The sequence below is a fragment of the Epinephelus fuscoguttatus genome, linkage group LG21 (assembly GCF_011397635.1).
Source record: "Epinephelus fuscoguttatus linkage group LG21, E.fuscoguttatus.final_Chr_v1".
Taxonomy (NCBI): domain Eukaryota; kingdom Metazoa; phylum Chordata; class Actinopteri; order Perciformes; family Serranidae; genus Epinephelus; species Epinephelus fuscoguttatus.
In genome coordinates, this window is record NC_064772.1 from 38,951,010 (window position 1) to 38,968,348 (window position 17,339).

A 17,339-nucleotide genomic window follows, 5' to 3' on the forward strand; every position below is an offset into this window, starting at 1 on the left:
TAGAGTCTCCGTGTAAACACAGTCCAAAGCGAACCGTCTCTTCTCTCTCACTCACAGCCGGTCAGTTACACTTTGACTTCATCACTAGTCTTATAGATGGGTCATTGATCAGGTCAGCTGACTGTGCTGGTTCCACCTTAACTCACCAACAGCCTGCATGTTAGCCAGGATCTTTACTGGGACGTCTGAAATGTTTCCTCCTCCACAGCTCCGTGAGGTCTCCACGTTATGAGGTACCAAATCTATGCAGCATGTTTGTCAGGTCTTTAAACTGCAACAACAACAACAACAACAACAACAGTTTTGTGTCTCTGTTCATATTTGAAATGATTCTTCAAATTTTGACTGACACTTAAAACAAAGTTATGGCTGAGTGAACATCCATCATCAACGTTGTGTATGAAATGAAGTTACATATAATTCATATGTAGACTGAGTAGTTGGGCGTCAGGCTGACGGCGTTAATGCGTTAATCATGATGTAATTAAGGTCCGAACATAACACCTTAGTTTTTTAATTGCCTGCTGCTATTTTCGCCACAGCCTGTCATTCAGAGGCTGTCGATGGTGGCGTGTTAAAGCTAGAGAGATGAAACTGGCATTATATGAAACTAGAACCAACCATGCTGTCCTAGCTTCTCAGTGAGGAAGGTGAAAAATGCTCCAAAGTTAAATTTTGGCACAGGAAAACAGCATGGCCAGAGAGGTCTATGGACCTTTGACAAAGAAGATCTACTTTAGTGTCCCAGCAGCTTTAAAGGACAGTCAGAGGAAATATTCCAGCAGAGAAAAAGCTCCCACGTATCCACCTGGGATTATTTTGTTTTTTTGTTAGGTCCCCAAAGGTGTCTACTTAAGAATTTTTCTTGTTGCTAAGGTCAACTCTTGGCCCATGGGGTTTGTTTGGCAGCCATCTTGAACTGATGTCCACGCTCCTACATAAAGCACAAGTCGACAAGTCTTCTCAAGCTGAAAATCACAAGCTGCAAACAAGACAAATGTGGGGAGCGTGTCCAGCTCCTCGGGCAGAGGTTTGTCTGCTCATCTGTGGAGTTCCAAGACAAAGGGTTAGTGACGTGCAGTACAGCCGAGTTAGTAAGATTCTTTAGGGACCACGAGTAATCCTGCGTTCTCAGAGCGCAGTGTTCTGGTGGGATAATAAGGCACTATGAGCTCTCTAAGATATGACAGAGCTTGACCATTTAGAGCTTTATAAGTTAACAGTAGGATTTTAAATTCAATTCTGGATTTTACAGGGAGCCAGTGCAGAGAAGCTAAAACAGGAGAAATATGATCTTGTTTCTTAGTTCCTGTTAGTACACGTGCTGCTGCATTCTGAATTAGCTGGAGAGTTTTTAAGGACTTACTAGAGCTACCTGATAACAGAGAGTTACAGTAATCCAGCCTTGAGGTAACAAAAGCGTGGACCAATTTTTCTGCATCTTTTCGGGTCAGGATAGGCCTAATTTTCGCAATATTACGCAGATGAAAAAAGGTTTGTTTTAAATGAGAATTAAAAGACAAATCTTGATCAAATGTTACTCCGAGGTTTCTTACGGTAGTGCTAGAGGCCAGAGCAATGCCATCTAGAGAAACTATGTCATCAGATAAAGAGTCTCTGAGTTGTTTGGGGCCAAGAACAATAACTTCAGTTTTGTCTGAATTTAACATCAGGAAATTGGTGCTCATCCGGGGTTTTATGTCTTTAAGGCAGTTATGGAGTTTAGTTAATTGATTACTTTCTTCTGGCTTCATCGATAAATACAACTGAGTATCATCCGCATAACAATGGAAATTTACAGAGTGATTTCTAACGATGTTACCTAAAGGAAGCATATATAGAGTAAATAGCATTGGTCCGAGCACAGAACCTTGTGGAACTCCAAAACAAACTTTGGTACGTAAGGACGATTCATTATGAACGTCAACAAACTGAAGACAATCAGATAAATAAGATTTAAACCAGCTCAGTGCAGAACCTTTTAGGCCAATTAAGTGATCCAGTCTCTGCAGTAGAATTTGATGGTCAATTGTGTCAAACACCGCACTAAGATCTAATAAAACAAGTACAGAGACAAGTCCTTTGTCTGAAGCAATCAGAAGGTCATTTGTAATTTTAACTAGTGCTGTCTCAGTGCTATGATGCACTCTAAATCCTGACTGAAATTCCTCAAATAAATTATTATCATGGAGAAAATCACACAGCTGGTCTGCGACTACTTTCTCAAGGATCTTTGACATAAAGGGAAGATTAGATATTGGTCTATAGTTGGCTAACACCTCTGGATCCAGGGTGGGCTTTTTGTGTGTAGTGATGATGATGATGTTTAATCAGACTCACCTGTCAGATGGAGTGCTTATGTTGGAGGAGGAGCAGACTGTGCGACTGATGCAGGTTTAAAAAGTCTCAGATCTTTAACCTGTAAAAAATGTTCACAACAGCTGCAGCAGAATTTATCAGTCTTCATTTTTATCCTGCAGGACATCATCTGAACCAAAGACAGGACACTGGACCAAGTCCTCATCCCTGAGACACAAGATGGACAAAACACCTGGACAACATCTGGACAATGGAGGCCATTAAAGAGTGAAAGAAAATGACCTAAGAGTCCAGAAGCATCTGGACAAGACATATCAATCAGACAGTAAAGACACTGAGGACAGCAGACTGACATCTGGACAGTAAAGATACTGAGGACAGCAGACTGACATCTGGACAGTAAAGACACTGAGGACAGCAGACTGACATCTGGACAGTAAAGACACTGAGGACAGCAGACAAAGAGGGTCGGGGGAGGGGAGAATGGGAGGAGCAGTGTGTAAAGAGGAGGTGAAGGAGGAGAAGAGAAGGAGCGAGGGGAGGGAGGACAGTCTGACATCAGTGGACAGAATCCGTCGATTCACCGTCAGACAGTTTGGATATAACGTCCTGAGTCTGGCTCGCCGAGGACTGAAGGTACGTCCAGCTGCTCTCAGAGGACAGAGACATGTGTCTGCACAAGTTTGGACACCCTGAGACATCAGAGCTGTGAGACACCAAGGTCTCAGACCATCATTAGCTTGTTCGCAGTCCTCGTTATGGAGGGACAGCTGATGCTCATATCAAACCTTTATATACCAACTTTTACTGGACGTTACAGTTAGATCACAGCAGCGCCTCCTGGTGGCAGAAAAACAGCGGACATCAGAGAGACAAAGGGGACATACCCAGAATAAACATAGCTTGTTGTGCCGTCGGATGTCAGAACAGGAGACGTCCACACAGAATATCATTTAATGTGGAGGAACAACAGACAACTTTGTAGCTAGCGAGCTAACATTGTTCTGCTCCAGGTGTTGATCAGCACACAGCGTTAGCTAGCCGCTGGCTAGCACGCTGATGAGTTGTTCCTCCACATTAAATGATATTTTGTGTGGACGTCTCCACAAGTTTGAACCAGGGACAATAAGACAAATCCATGTTTGGCAGTTTTTACAGCTCGTATGATGATGAATTATCTTTCATCACATCAGTAATTCAGTTCATGTAATCCAAACACACACTCCTCTACTGAGCGTCCAGCAGCCATTACAGCCTGAATACACACATTGGAATTAACCAAAGACTAAACTTCATTTTCTGCCACACGTAGATCAGAAACTTGTGGATATAAAAATGTTATAATGCTTTGTAAGTTTTATTTGGCGCTCACACTGACACCACGACTGCCATTTTCTGCCATCAGTTTAGCTCCACCCACAAAGCATGTCATCATCATTTGCAAACACAAAAATATTCCTTTTATTCCTTTTGTTCAGCACTTTGGTCGACATGAGTTGTTTTTAAATGTGCTTTACAGATAGATTTGAGTTGAGTTTTATTGTTTCTTATCTGCGAAATTAAAGTAAATCAAAGTTTTGTTTCCACTGAGGGAAATGGTTTCAGCTTACAGAGACAGACAGCAGGTCTGAACTGCAGCAATGTGTTTCTGGGGTGGTGCACGTCAGGCTGCAGTGTAGGATCTACATCGACACAGAGCTTACGCTGTAGGTACAGTTTTGATTTGACGCAGAGGTATATTTTGGCTGCAAATTACCTGCAGGAAGATTGATCAGACTCTGGAGTGGTGGCGCACTGTTCTACTGCGCAGACACACCTGTAGAAATATGACCTTCATGGAAAAGTCATCAGAAGAAAACTTTTCCCCTGTTCTTACCACTAAACTTAGCCTCACAAGTTTGTAAAGGAACATTGAAACAAGCCTGATGCTTTTTAGTACAAACAGAACTTTTTGGACACGGTGGACAAAGGAACACCTGTCGAACTGTAAAACCAAAGGGTGGATTGGTCATGCTTTGGGCTGGTAGTAGTAGCAGTAAGAGTATGTGTAATCTTTATTGTGCATGTGTGTTCCCGCAGGAGGTCCCAGATGAATTGTGGGAGCTGTTGGAGTTAGAGAAGCTGAATCTGTCTCTCAACAGTCTGAAGGTTCTCCCTTCTCAGCTGGCTCTGCTCTCCAACCTGGTTGTCCTCAACCTGTGGGGCAACCAGGTAAACATCCAGGACACAGGGAACACAACCAGGAGAGTTTTATACACCTTAACAACAAACTAAACGTTTAAAATGTTTAAAAGAATAAATTAAAAAAATCAAAACGAAATACAGGCATGAAAAATATCACTGAGGTGCCTCAGGGCTCTGATCTCAGTCCATTATTATTTACATTAAACATAAATGACATTATTCTTTCTAAGGACACATATTCACTTTTATCTCTTGGAGTTAAGTACATATATTAGATACTTTACATCAGAGGTTGTCATTAGAGTCCTAATTTATCCCTCTGGTGCCATCATGTATTTAAGCAGTGTTGCTCCACCTGTAACACAGCGCAGGGACATCATTACAAGTGTCTAATGTAGTGCCACAGAGGACAGAATAGTTAGCTTTCTGCTGCTGAGAGAATAAGTGTTGGAGCTGTTATGGTTCTTCTTATTTTACATCAAGTTAAAGGGCCAGTGTGTAAAATTTGGCATGTTTTTTTGTCAGTCTGAATCTGAATCTGAATATTCTACCCATTAATATGTTTATACAAGTGTATAATCGCTATAAAATAAAATTCGTTTGGTTTTCGTAGCCTTATAATTATGCTTTTATATATATATATATATATATATATATAGCAAGGGCCTTGCTTAAGAGAGGTCGCTATCTTGCGCCGCCATGTATGTACGGCAGACCGAGCAGACAATCCAGCCAGCCAGAGAACGCGTTTCGCGTGTATAAATGAACCAACGAAGACAGTGGAAGGAAGGAAGGAGGAGGAGGAAACAGCAGAGTGTTAGTAGTGCGTCGATAGAGAGTAGTGAAAAGTTTTTTTAGTTATAAAGTTTGCAAATGGACCACACTTACCACGCAACAGGACAGAATGAACCCGAACCGTCATCTGCGAGGAAAAGAAGACGCAACTTCTCTCCTTGTGATGCACTCTCTGCAGCGCTTTTCCTCCTGATGATATCTCTCCCCAACGATGGCAGCAGTAGCACCGAATCCCATTCTGTGCATTCAGCCTCTCTTCTCGCCCGCTCAGCATCAAACACATGGAGTTCCTCATCTGTGTGCTCATTCACCTTGTCGCTAGATAGACCTACTCCTGAAAAACTTGTGCACAAGGCTTTTTGTCCCTACAAGGCCACCGTCATTTACCCAACGGGAGGGGTGAGCGAATGAGCCCTGCAATCTAGAATTTGACCACTGATGTCACTTTTTTCAACCCATTTTACACACTGGCCCTTTAAACAGTATCACACAAATAGCGATCTCCCACAGCCGTCTGAAGAGCATCCATTTTTAAATGGTTAACCCTCTGGGCCCTAGGCGTTTTTGGGGTATATTTCCTGCCTTTACTTTTAAGTTCATATCACAGTCATTATAAAGGCTACATACACATGCTATATCTTGTTTTTTTCAGGACAATCTGCGCTAACCAGATTTGCCATCATTTCATGTCCTTCTATGTTCTTTTATATTAATTTTTATATCAATGAAAAAAACAAATCTGTGTGACTAAATTCTTACATTTTTACATGTATCTCACCATAGCAAGTTGGAAGTTGACATATTCTGCCATATATGAAGAGGGGAGACTCTCTGGAATCTGGCAATATAAGAACCATGATGCTGGGACATTCTGTCTCTTCACAGCTGTCCAAAACATGTGGTTTGTGCCAGGCGGACATGATTGCCAGTATTTTTTCATTATTGCAAGAAATTCCATTGACTCACAAGTCAAACATGTGTTTTATCTGAAAGAAACATGCAATATTTACATCTAAGATCATAGAAATATAGTCAACCAAGTGCAGTGATGTCCTCCAAGATAATATTTGCCACTTTGTTTGCAGTAAACAAAGTTTGTTGTTGTTTTTCAGTTTCAGTTATATATTGTGGGGCATTTTCGGCATTTGGGGGGGCACATGTCTTGGTCTTGTCAGAAAGCTACGATTCCGCTGTTTCACGTGATATGCGTGGCTTCTCGCTATGACGCACGGTCGCGGAGAAAATCAATAGAGAAGAACAGGTGTGAATTTGAATGCACTATGCATCGTTCGGGCCCATAGGGTTAAATATATTTTGCTCATAATACCATGTAGTTGTACTAAAGTAATCTTTTCAATGCAGGTTATAAAGTATTTTGTGGTATTGTTACTTTTACTTAAGTAAAGGGTCAGAGTACGTCTTCTGTCAGTGCTTTAATATCTGTGTTTATGCAGGTGATGTTTTATTTTCCTCAGGCTCTGACTCATCTTCAGTCTCCAGGTTTAATCTGAATTAAGTCTTTCTGTGTGGAACTGAAGGCTGTTCCACCAACTCTGATGTCAGAGATTCTCCAGGTAGACAGAAGTCATATCAGAACCACACTGCTGAAATAAAATAAAGGGAACACATAAATCACACATCAGATCTTGATGAACAAATTATTCCCATGTAAAATCTTTACTGACGAACACTGTATGGTTAGTTGAGAAGAAAATGACACAACAACTGTCAGTGGAAACTTAAGTCATTGACCCACTGAGGGCTAGATTCAAAATCAGAGTCAAACATGTAAATCACAGGCTGATCCAATGTGTGTGAATTTGATCACAGCAGCTCATCATGTGACTCAGCAGTGTGCACAGCCCCCACCTGCCTGTATGACCTCCAGACAATGTCTGGGCTCCTGATGAGTCGAAGGATGGTGTCCTGGGGGATCTCCTCCTAGACCTGGATCAGGGCATCAGTGAGCTCCCAGACAGTCTGTGGTGGACGCACCGACACATAACGTCCCATAGGTGCTCAGCTGGATTTAGGTCAGGGGAACGAGAGGGCCAGTCAATGACATCACTGCCTTCATCATCCAGGAACTGTCTACACTCTGGACACATGAGGCCGGGTCCTGCACCAGGAGAAAGCCAGGGCCCTCTGCACCAGGAGGAACCCAGGGCCCACTGCACCAGGAAGAACACAGGGCCCTCTGCACCAGGAGGAACCCAGGGCCCTCTGCACCAGGAGGAACCCAGGGCCCTCTGCACCAGGAGGAACCCAGGACCCTCTGCACCAGGAGGAACCCAGGGCCCACTGCACCAGGAAGAACACAGGGCCCTCTGCACCAGGAGGAACCCAGGGCCCTCTGCACCAGGAGGAACCCAGGGCCCTCTGCACCAGGAGGATCCCAGGGCCCTCTGCACCAGGAGGAACCCAGGACCCTGTGCACCAGGAGGAACCCAGGGCCCTCTGCACCAGGAGGAACCCAGGGCCCACAGCACCAGGAGGAACCCAGGGCCCTCTGCACCGGGAGGAACCCAGGGCCCTCTGCACCGGGAGGAACCCAGGGCCCTCTGCACCGGGAGGAACCCAGGACCCTCTGCACCGGGAGGAACCCAGGGTCCTGTGCACCGGGAGGAACCCAGGGCCCTCTGCACCGGGAGGAACCCAGGGCCCTCTGCACCGGGAGGAACCCAGGGCCCTCTGCACCGGGAGGAACCCAGGGCCCTGTGCACCAGGAGGAACCCAGGGCCCTGTGCACCAGGAGGAACCCAGGACCCTCTGCACCAGGAGGAACCCAGGGCCCTCTGCACCAGGAGGAACCCAGGGCCCACTGCACCAGCCTAAGGTCTGACAGTCACTCTGAGGATCTCATCGTGGTACCAACAGCAGTCAGGGTACTGTTGGCGCTGACATGGAGGTCTGTGCGACCCTTCAAGGATCTGCCTCCTGTTGTGGAAATTCTCTGCTGCTGGTGAATAATGAAATAGAGACTTCTGCCGGCCAACAAGGTTTTTATTTTCTTTGCAAAGAAAAGGTCAGTCATCACACGAGTGGTCAGAATGAAGAAAGACCCCGAGCATAGGAAAGCCTAAGCATTTATACCTGAGGAATGTCTCTTACGGTGTGTTTCACACCCTTCTGTCTGCGGCAGGGAGCAGCGTCCCTACCCACTGTTTTCACACTCTTTCGTCTGCCGCAGGTATTGGCTCCGACCCCCTAGGGTTTGTTTCACACCTGGCATATCCTGCAGCATTTTGTATCTAGGTGTGAGCTTAAGAGGTCTAGACATTCTGAAGTATTTGAAAACACAAAGAATACACAAAGAAAATGAAATTACAATTACACTCCCCAGACCATTACTGACCCACCACCACACCGGTCATGCTGGATGATGTCACAGGCAGCAGAACGTTCACCGCGGCGTCTCCAGACTCTTTCACACCTGTCACATGTGCTCAGTGTGAACCTGCTCTCATCTGTGAAGAGAACGGGGCACCGATGGTGGACCTGCCAGTCAAGCCTCACGGTGCTGGGCTGTGAGCACAGGTCCCACTAGAGGACGTGGGGCCCTCATGCCACCCTCATGGAGTCTGTTTCTGACAGTGTGGTCAGAAACATGCACACCAGTAGCCTGCTGGAGGTCATGTTGTAGGGCTCTGGCAGTGCTCCTCCTGTTCCTCCTCACACAAAGGAGCAGATAGCGGTCCTGCTGCTGGGTTGATGCCCTTCTACGGCCCTGTCCAGCTCTCCTGGTGTAACAGCCGGTCTCCTGGTGTCTGGTATCAACCTGATTGGGCTAGGTGCCAATCAGGACACTAGCAGAAGACCAAACTAGGGAAGAATCAGTCAGGAAGGATAAGGAGAGAGCAACTGTCTGTGGACACCACATGTAAAACCATTTCCTGTTTGTCTCTCCATTGTTCATGTTGTCTCTGTGATTTGACCCAAAGCAGCTGAAACTGATTCACAATCACTTTATTGATCTCCCTGAAGTTTGACTGACTTCCTGTTACACTGTGACCATTAAGTGTTTCCTATATTTTTGAGAAGTGTAGTTCAGGTACTCTGCACCTCTTAAATAAACTGTGACTCACCCTCCTGACAGATTCATTATCCCTCTTAGATATTTAAAGTTTTGTATTTTAATGTTTTCATGAGTCTTGTTTTTACAAGTTCTCTGTTGGTTGTGTTTGTCAGGTCAGGTCCCCAAGGTCCCCCCAACAGGCCTGGATAAATAAAGATTATAATCCCCCTCTGATCCATCAGGATCCAGTTTCTGTCCTCTGTCCTCTCTTCACCTTCCTCCTGCATCCACCAACCTTCAGTACTGAGACACACAAACACAGTAAAGTGCTGCCGGCGCCCCAGAGAGGCCGCTGGCTTCATTATACCCACAGAATCATCATCTGAGAGCTTTCAGTTACAGAACGTGTGAAAAATCCACCACAAAGAGTTTGAAAATGAACTTTACTGTGGGATTCAGTCGATACTGACATTTACTGTCCGTGTGCAGCTCAGCAGCCTGCCAGCAGAGATCGGACAGCTGAGGAGACTACGCGTTTTATTCGCCTACAGAAACAGACTGACTGAAGTCCCTGAGGAGCTGGGAGCCTGTACACAGCTGGAGGTACTGCAGATACTACTGAGAATACTTTAAGTACTGCTGACCCAGCTCTGAGATCAGACACAGAGACTCTCATTGTGGACGGCAGTAATGACGATATGGATATTAACGAATGTGAAGTCTGCTAACGAGATCTTGACACTTAGAGCACAGCGCTCCTAAAACACCATCAGACACAGGATGGACGTGTAGTTTGACTCATTTGTTTCTGTTTCTCAGGTCCTGAGTCTGGCCAACAATCAGCTGTCCTCGCTGCCTGCTTCTCTCTCCAACCTGACTCGACTGAGGAAACTCAACCTGAGTCACAACCACATCGCTCACGTCCCGGGCTGCATTTACAACATGAAGGCTCTGGTACGTTCAGCCTGACTGCACAGACGTGTCCCTGACAGGTCTTCGTATGCTCACACCCACAATTCGTCAAGTCCACAACCATCCTCAAGATGACTTCCTGCAGACTTCCAGAGACTCCGGTTAAGGGGACAGTACTGGAGGTGTGGACTTATGTCACATGACTTGGACTCAAATCAGACTCCAGTCACAAATTTGATGACTTTAGACTCAACTTGGCAAAATCAAAAGACTTGCAAGTCAACTTGGACTGTAACACTAATGACTCGTGACTTTACTTGGACCTGAACCTTTTGACTTGAAAATACTCAATACGTTCCCCAAAGAAGACCAAAGAAGAAAAAGTCTGCATTTAAAAAGTGTGACACGAATCAAGTCGTTTACTGAATCAACAAACGTAAACACAATTCATCACCAGGTGACGCTTAATGCTTGAGATCCATCTTCATTTGAACCAATCGGACAGCATCCAATCACGTTGCAGGAATGAACCACAAAGAACTAATCAAACAAATTATAGCAACGATAAACTCGTCCACGTACAAAAACTACATGGTGTTCAACAAAAAACAAACCGTAGTATGAAAAACAACTTCAAATTTGTTCAACATCTGAGGCTGCACAAAGGACAGTGAGTCGAGGCTAATGTTAACAAAGTTATTGAGCTAATGCTAAGCTAATGTTAGCTTAACAGCCAAAGAACGTTTTCAAACAAAATTGTTTCAACAAATAAGCAAACTTTAAAAAGCTTTCATGATTTCTTGTAAATTTAATATCTGTTGAATTAGCCCAGGACTGCATTGTGATGTTTACCATTTGAAACTTAATGTCTATGACTTGAGACTTGTGAGTCACAACTTAGGACTTGATTCGAGACTTGTTAGTCACGAGTTAGGACTTGACTTGAGACTTGTTAGTCACAACTTAGGACTTGATTCGAGACTTGTTAGTCACGAGTTAGGACTTGACTTGAGACTTGTTAGTCACGACTTAGGACTTGATTCGAGACTTGTTAGTCACGACTTAGGACTTGACTAGGGACTTGTCATTTCAGTTGTTTTGGAATGGGCGTGGTCTCTGAAGCAGCAGCATGTTTCTCCTGATGAATGTTTTGGGCAGTTGAAGCACATTTAGCTCCGTCCGCTCGATCAGAACTGCTTTAACAACTGTGTTAACCTCCTCCACCCGCCCTCACCTTTATCAGACACGTCTTTGACACCACCTTCCAGTGTGGACGCTCACAACGCAGAGAAACACTGTGACTCATGACGAGGTTGGACAACACGTCATATAGACTACACCAAATTAAACCCAGACAGGTGGATGTGATGATGTGAAATATGACTAGACATGATTTGCTTCACCTGTTCCCACAGGTGTTCCTCCACCTGGCCTATAACCGTCTGGAAAATCTGGCAGAGAACATCCAGGCTCTGGTGGAGCTCAAGATCCTCATTGTGGAGGGAAACAGCCTCCACTCTCTGCCTAAAGCTCTCTGCTGCCTCACCAGGTAACACCACCTTACCAAGTAACACCACCACCACACCAAGTAACACCACCACACCAGGTAACACCACCACACCAAGTAACACCACCACACCAGGTAACACCACCTTACCAAGTAACACCACCACCACACCAAGTAACACCACCACACCAGGTAACACCACCTTACCAAGTAACACCACCACACCAAGTAACACCACCACACCAGGTAACACCACCTTACCAAGTAACACCACCACCACACCAAGTAACACCACCACACCAGGTACCACCACCTCACCATGTAACACCACCACACCAAGTAACACCACCTTACCAAGTAACACCACCTCACCATGTAACACCACCACACCAAGTAACACCACCTTACCAAGTAACACCACCTTACCAAGTAACACCACCACACCAAGTAACACCACCACACCAGGTACCACCACCTCACCATGTAACACCACCACACCAAGTAACACCACCACACCAGGTAACACCACCACACCAAGTAACACCACCTTACCAAGTAACACCACCACACCAGGTAACACCACCTTACCAAGTAACACCACCACACCAAGTAACACCACCACACCAAGTAACACCACCACACCAGGTAACACCACCACACCAGGTAACACCTCACCAGAGTTAGGGTTACATATTTCTGCAACACAGTACTGACACACCTGAGAGGTGGAGCTTGTTGTCACTAACAGTTAATGTGTGATTTGATTTTGTCTCCTGCAGTTTGGAGCTGCTGAATCTGGACTTTAACGACATTAAAGATGTTCCACAGGTAGAGACACAAACTGTCCTGATGATGATGATGGTGATGATGATGATGATGATGGTGATGATGATGATGGTGATGGTGATGATGGTGGTGATGATGATGGTGATGATGATGATGATGATGGTGATGATGATGATGGTGATGGTGATGATGGTGGTGATGATGATGGTGATGATGATGATGGTGGTGATGATGATGATGATGATGATGGTGGTGGTGATGATGATGATGATGATGATGACGGTGGTGATGATGATGATGATGATGGTGATGATGGTGATGGTGATGATGATGATGGTGATGATGATGATGATGATGATGATGGTGATGATGATGATGATGGTGATGATGATGATGATGATGATGACGGTGGTGATGATGATGATGATGGTGATGATGGTGATGGTGATGGTGATGATGATGATGGTGATGGTGATGATGATGATGGTGGTGATGATGGTGATGATGGTGATGGTGATGATGGTGGTGATGATGATGATGATGATGATGATGATGGTGATGATGATGATGATGATGGTGATGATGATGATGGTGATGATGACGATGATGATGATGATGATGATGATGATGATGATGGTGATGATGATGATGATGATGGTGATGATGATGATGATGGTGATGATGATGATGATGATGATGATGATGATGGTGATGATGATGATGATGATGATGATGATGGTGATGATGATGATGATGATGGTGATGATGATGATGATGATGGTGATGATGATGTGTTCAGGAGATGCACCAGTTGTCTCGACTGGAGAAGTTGGCCTGCCATCCTCTGGATAAAGGACTCCACATCGTCCACAACCCGCTGCTGAAGCCTGTGAAGGAGGTTCTGGAGGGTGGGCTCAGCGCACTCTTCAACTACCTGAGGGCTGGGTAGGGATGGGGGCGGGGCTTGTCTTATTACATGAGGGCAGGGTAGGGATGGGGGCGGGGCTTGTTGTTATACCTGACGGGTGGGTAGGGATGGGGGCGGGGCTTGTTTTATTACGTGAGGACTGGGTAGGGATGGGGGCGGGGCTTGTTGTATTACCTGAGGGCTGGGTAGGGATGGGGGCGGGGCTTGTTTTATCACGTGAGGGCAGGGTAGGGATGGGGGCGGGACTTGTTTTATCACGTGAGGGCAGGGTAGGGATGGGGGCGGGGCTTGTTGTATTACCTGAGGGCTGGGTAGGGATGGGGGCGGGGCTTGTTTTATCACGTGAGGGCAGGGTAGGGATGGGGCGGGGCTTGTTGTATTACCTGAGGGCAGTGTAGGGATGGGGGCGGGGCTTGTTGTATTACCTGAGGGCAGTGTAGGGATGGGGCGGGGCTTGTTGTATTACCTGAGGGCAGTGTAGGGATGGGGGCGGGGCTTGTTGTATTACCTGAGGGCTGGTTGGGGCTGAAACTACCTCAGAGACGTAGATGTCGATGTTATGGAGGAGGAAGATGATGCAGACTCTGTAAACTGTTTAGATGTTTTTGTTTTGTATAATAAACGGTGACATCATCACAGACTCTTTTCTGTGTATCTATGACTTTTGGCTGCTGGTCCTGTCACAGCCGGGCTCAAGGGAGAGACAAAGAGAGACTTCTGACCAAAGTTGGCAGCCTGTATTAGCTTTCGCTGCCGCGCCAGTGTTCAGCTTGTATTGTGCCAAACTGTCTCGTTCCTTTTCCTAGCAATAGCTCACTGTAACCTCGGACAACACACCTATGGATTGAGTAATGCCGGAATAATATGCGGTCCAGTCAAAAGGGACTCTGCGACGGTGGAGTGAGATTTCTTAAACAGGCGTGAGAGAGTGACATTGATGGTGAAAGAGTGACAGTCACGCCAGATGTGTGAGAGTTGGCAGTATGCGGCGCAGGGAACCCAGAATGTGGCGTCCTCACAGGCTCAAATCTGAACATCAGACAGGGTGTGTGTGTGTGTGTGTGTGTGTGTGTGTGAGAAAAGTTGTGACCCTGTGAAACATAAAATGATCAGTGAGCCCTTCTTTGACTTGTAATGAGCTGCACAGCGTCCAGAGACAAAAATCAGAGACAAAACACATCATGTTCACACTGAGAAACTTTACTGTTTTAATAACTCATTCTGCAACGTGTTTTAATACAGTTGGGTCAGGAGCATGTTTATAAGCTCACACACACACACACACACACACACACACACACACACACACATAGACACACACACACACACACACACACACACACACACACACACACACACACACACACACACACACACACACACACACACACACACACACACACACACACACACACATTTATGTATCTGACTCTGTAGATCTGAGGTGTCAATAGTTCTTTTTACTTCTGTCCGTCATGATAGTTTGATTTATAGAATCATTTTAGATTTTTTCTCTTTTAAGCTTTATTTAATTGAACTTTTTTTTGGTGTCATGTTATTGTTATTATTGTTGTTATTGTTATTATTACTATCATTATTATCAGCAGCAGCTGTTGGTGTCCTGTGTGCAGCTGTAGTTGCTCAGGTGGTCCAGCAGGGGGCGGCACAGAGCAGCAGCTGAATGAACTACTGAGAAACAAACAGCTGCTTTGATTCTATTTAAAGACATGAAGTCTCATTTAACTGGTCAGATACACACATTACATTATGGACACTGCGAGGAACACACACTCCTCTTCTTGATTACAGAGCAACACACACACACACACACACACACACACACACACACACACACACACAGAAAGCGTCTGTGTCTGATCTGAAGAGTAAAAAACAAAAAGCAGTGAGTTCAGGCTGTTGACAACACAACAGGAACAGGAAGTCCTGCAGCTGGTTAAATTCATGAGTGACATCATGTGAGTGAGATGTGAGGTGGAGTCGTGTGTGTGTGTGTGTGTGTGTGTGTGTGTGTGTGTGGATGAAGACGGAGGAGCTTTAACATGTCGGACCAGCAGGTGGCAGCATCGTGACACCTTCACAGTGTCCAGCTGTGATTTCCTGCTCCACATGTGAGCGCGGCCTGTTGTCTCTGTCTGAGCTGCTTTTTATTTACACTTTAATTAAATTCATAAACTCAACCAGATTTTAATCTGAAAAGCAGCAGACGCTTCCTGTCGTCACGCGGACGTCACGTCAGATTCACACAGTTAATAGAGATAAAAATAAAACACACAGAAAATACCAAAATAAGATTAATCTTTAAATCTATGTAAAAGTAAAAATAAAAAATAAATATAACAGTTACATTTTAAATTTGAAAAGATTTGATTAATTAAAAAAACTTTAACATTGATGATAATTAAACAAGACATCAGAAAATATATATAATATAATATAATATAATAAAAAGAAAATAAAGTTTGATTAATTGATTAATAAAATGATAATAGTATTGAGTCAAACACAAAACTAAAATATTAAAATTAATAAAGATAAAAACAAGACATGAGAAAATAAAAGCAAGATATTTTAATAACAACTAAAATAAAGTTTTATTTATTAATCAATTATATTAATAATGAAAATACAAAAATAAAAGTATTAAAAGTAATAATGTGAGAACAAAAAATATTATAATGAAAAAATAAAAAACGACGTTTGATTAATTAATTAATTGAAGAACAAAATGCAGAATTTAATACAAAATAAAATATTCAAATCAATAAAATTTTTTTGAATATATTAGAAATTAAAATATAAAATTAAGTCGAGTTCGATTAATTATATAAATAAATATAAAAGATACGGACTTTCATAAAAACTAAACATTTTAAAATTAACAATATATAAAACAAGTTATAATAAAATGATTTTATAATAATTAGAAATATTAAACAGGTTTAATTAATTAATAAAAACCAAAAATATTAAATAATCAGATTCATAATAATAGAAAAACAAGAAAAAAGAAAAGATGACCTTACAGTTTAAAATATGAAATAAAATCAGGTTCGATTAATTATTATTAAAAATACAGAATTTAAAAATATGTAAAATATAATTTGATTAATTGAAAAATTAATTAAATAAACAATAAAAATACAAACTGAAATAATTTTTCAATAATAATTTAAAGTAACAAAAAACAGAATAATAAATAAACGTCTCTCTCTCTCTCTCTCTCTCTCTCTCTCTCTCTCTCTCTCTCTCTCTCTCTCTCTCGTGCCCCCCCTCCCGTGACGTCAGCGGCTGCTCGGTAAACGGAGTCAGTCTCTCTCAGGTCTGAAGAGAAACGGAGGAAAAAGAAGCGGAGAGAGCGTCAGTCAGTCCGTCTGTCCGTCAGCCCCACAGCGACAGACAGGAAGCGACAGGAACAGAAGAAGAGGAGGAGGAAGAAGAGGGAGGAGAAGAAGGAGGAGAAGAAGAAGAAGAAGAAGTGGTGTGTCGGAGTTGCTCAGTAGTTTTCCCTCGCGCTCCGGAGGGTCTCGGTGTGAACATGGAGCGGACTGGAACTTTGCTGCTCTCTCTCGCGCTGCTTTCACTGGGACCAACGGGCGCGCGGGCGGACACCTTCAAAGGTAAGGGACACACCGGGGGGACACACCGGGGGGGGACAACCCGGGGGGACAACCCGGGGGGACAACCCGGGGACCAGCGGCGGGTCTCTGGGTGAGGGGGTCCGGGTCCAGCAGCAGCAGGAGGAGGAGGAGGAGGAGGAGGAGGAGCGGTGTGAACATGGGAGTTGTTTCTGTGTGTCGGCATCCAAGTTTCCAGCTGGAAAATCTCCTCCTCCTTTTTTCTCCTACTATTTCTTCTCTCCCTCTTCCTCCTCT

At 44.2% G+C, this 17,339-nt stretch overlaps 2 protein-coding genes across 13 annotated transcripts in view; both read left to right on the top strand.

The window, feature by feature from the left end:
• LOC125882008 (leucine-rich repeat-containing protein 30-like) lies at positions 1–16,864 on the top strand. Of its 4 annotated transcripts, none has more exons than XM_049565621.1 (10): positions 4–233; positions 877–1,066; positions 2,481–2,955; positions 4,399–4,530; positions 9,803–9,916; positions 10,133–10,267; positions 11,641–11,774; positions 12,512–12,560; positions 13,318–13,463; positions 16,753–16,864. In XM_049565621.1, the coding sequence occupies exons 3-10, from the start codon at positions 2,803–2,805 to the stop codon at positions 16,790–16,792; spliced, it is 903 nt and encodes a 300-aa protein (XP_049421578.1). In that variant the 5' UTR covers positions 4–233; positions 877–1,066; positions 2,481–2,802; the 3' UTR covers positions 16,793–16,864. The 4 variants fall into 4 exon arrangements, with proteins under 4 accessions (XP_049421582.1, XP_049421578.1, XP_049421580.1 ...); XM_049565623.1 differs by having other exon boundaries at positions 877–1,030; XM_049565625.1 differs by lacking the exon at positions 4,399–4,530 and having other exon boundaries at positions 1–233.
• LOC125881953 (receptor-type tyrosine-protein phosphatase mu-like) overlaps positions 16,797–17,339 on the top strand; it is a 202,425-nt gene continuing 201,882 nt past the window's right edge. For 8 of the 9 annotated variants that reach the window (XM_049565447.1, XM_049565451.1, XM_049565448.1 and 5 more), the window contains exon 1: positions 16,799–17,084. In XM_049565447.1, the coding sequence (XP_049421404.1) occupies positions 17,003–17,084 (82 nt within the window). In that variant the 5' untranslated portion in view covers positions 16,799–17,002. Of the gene's footprint in view, positions 17,085–17,339 lie in introns of all 9 variants that reach the window. The other variant, XM_049565455.1, reaches the window with a different exon arrangement.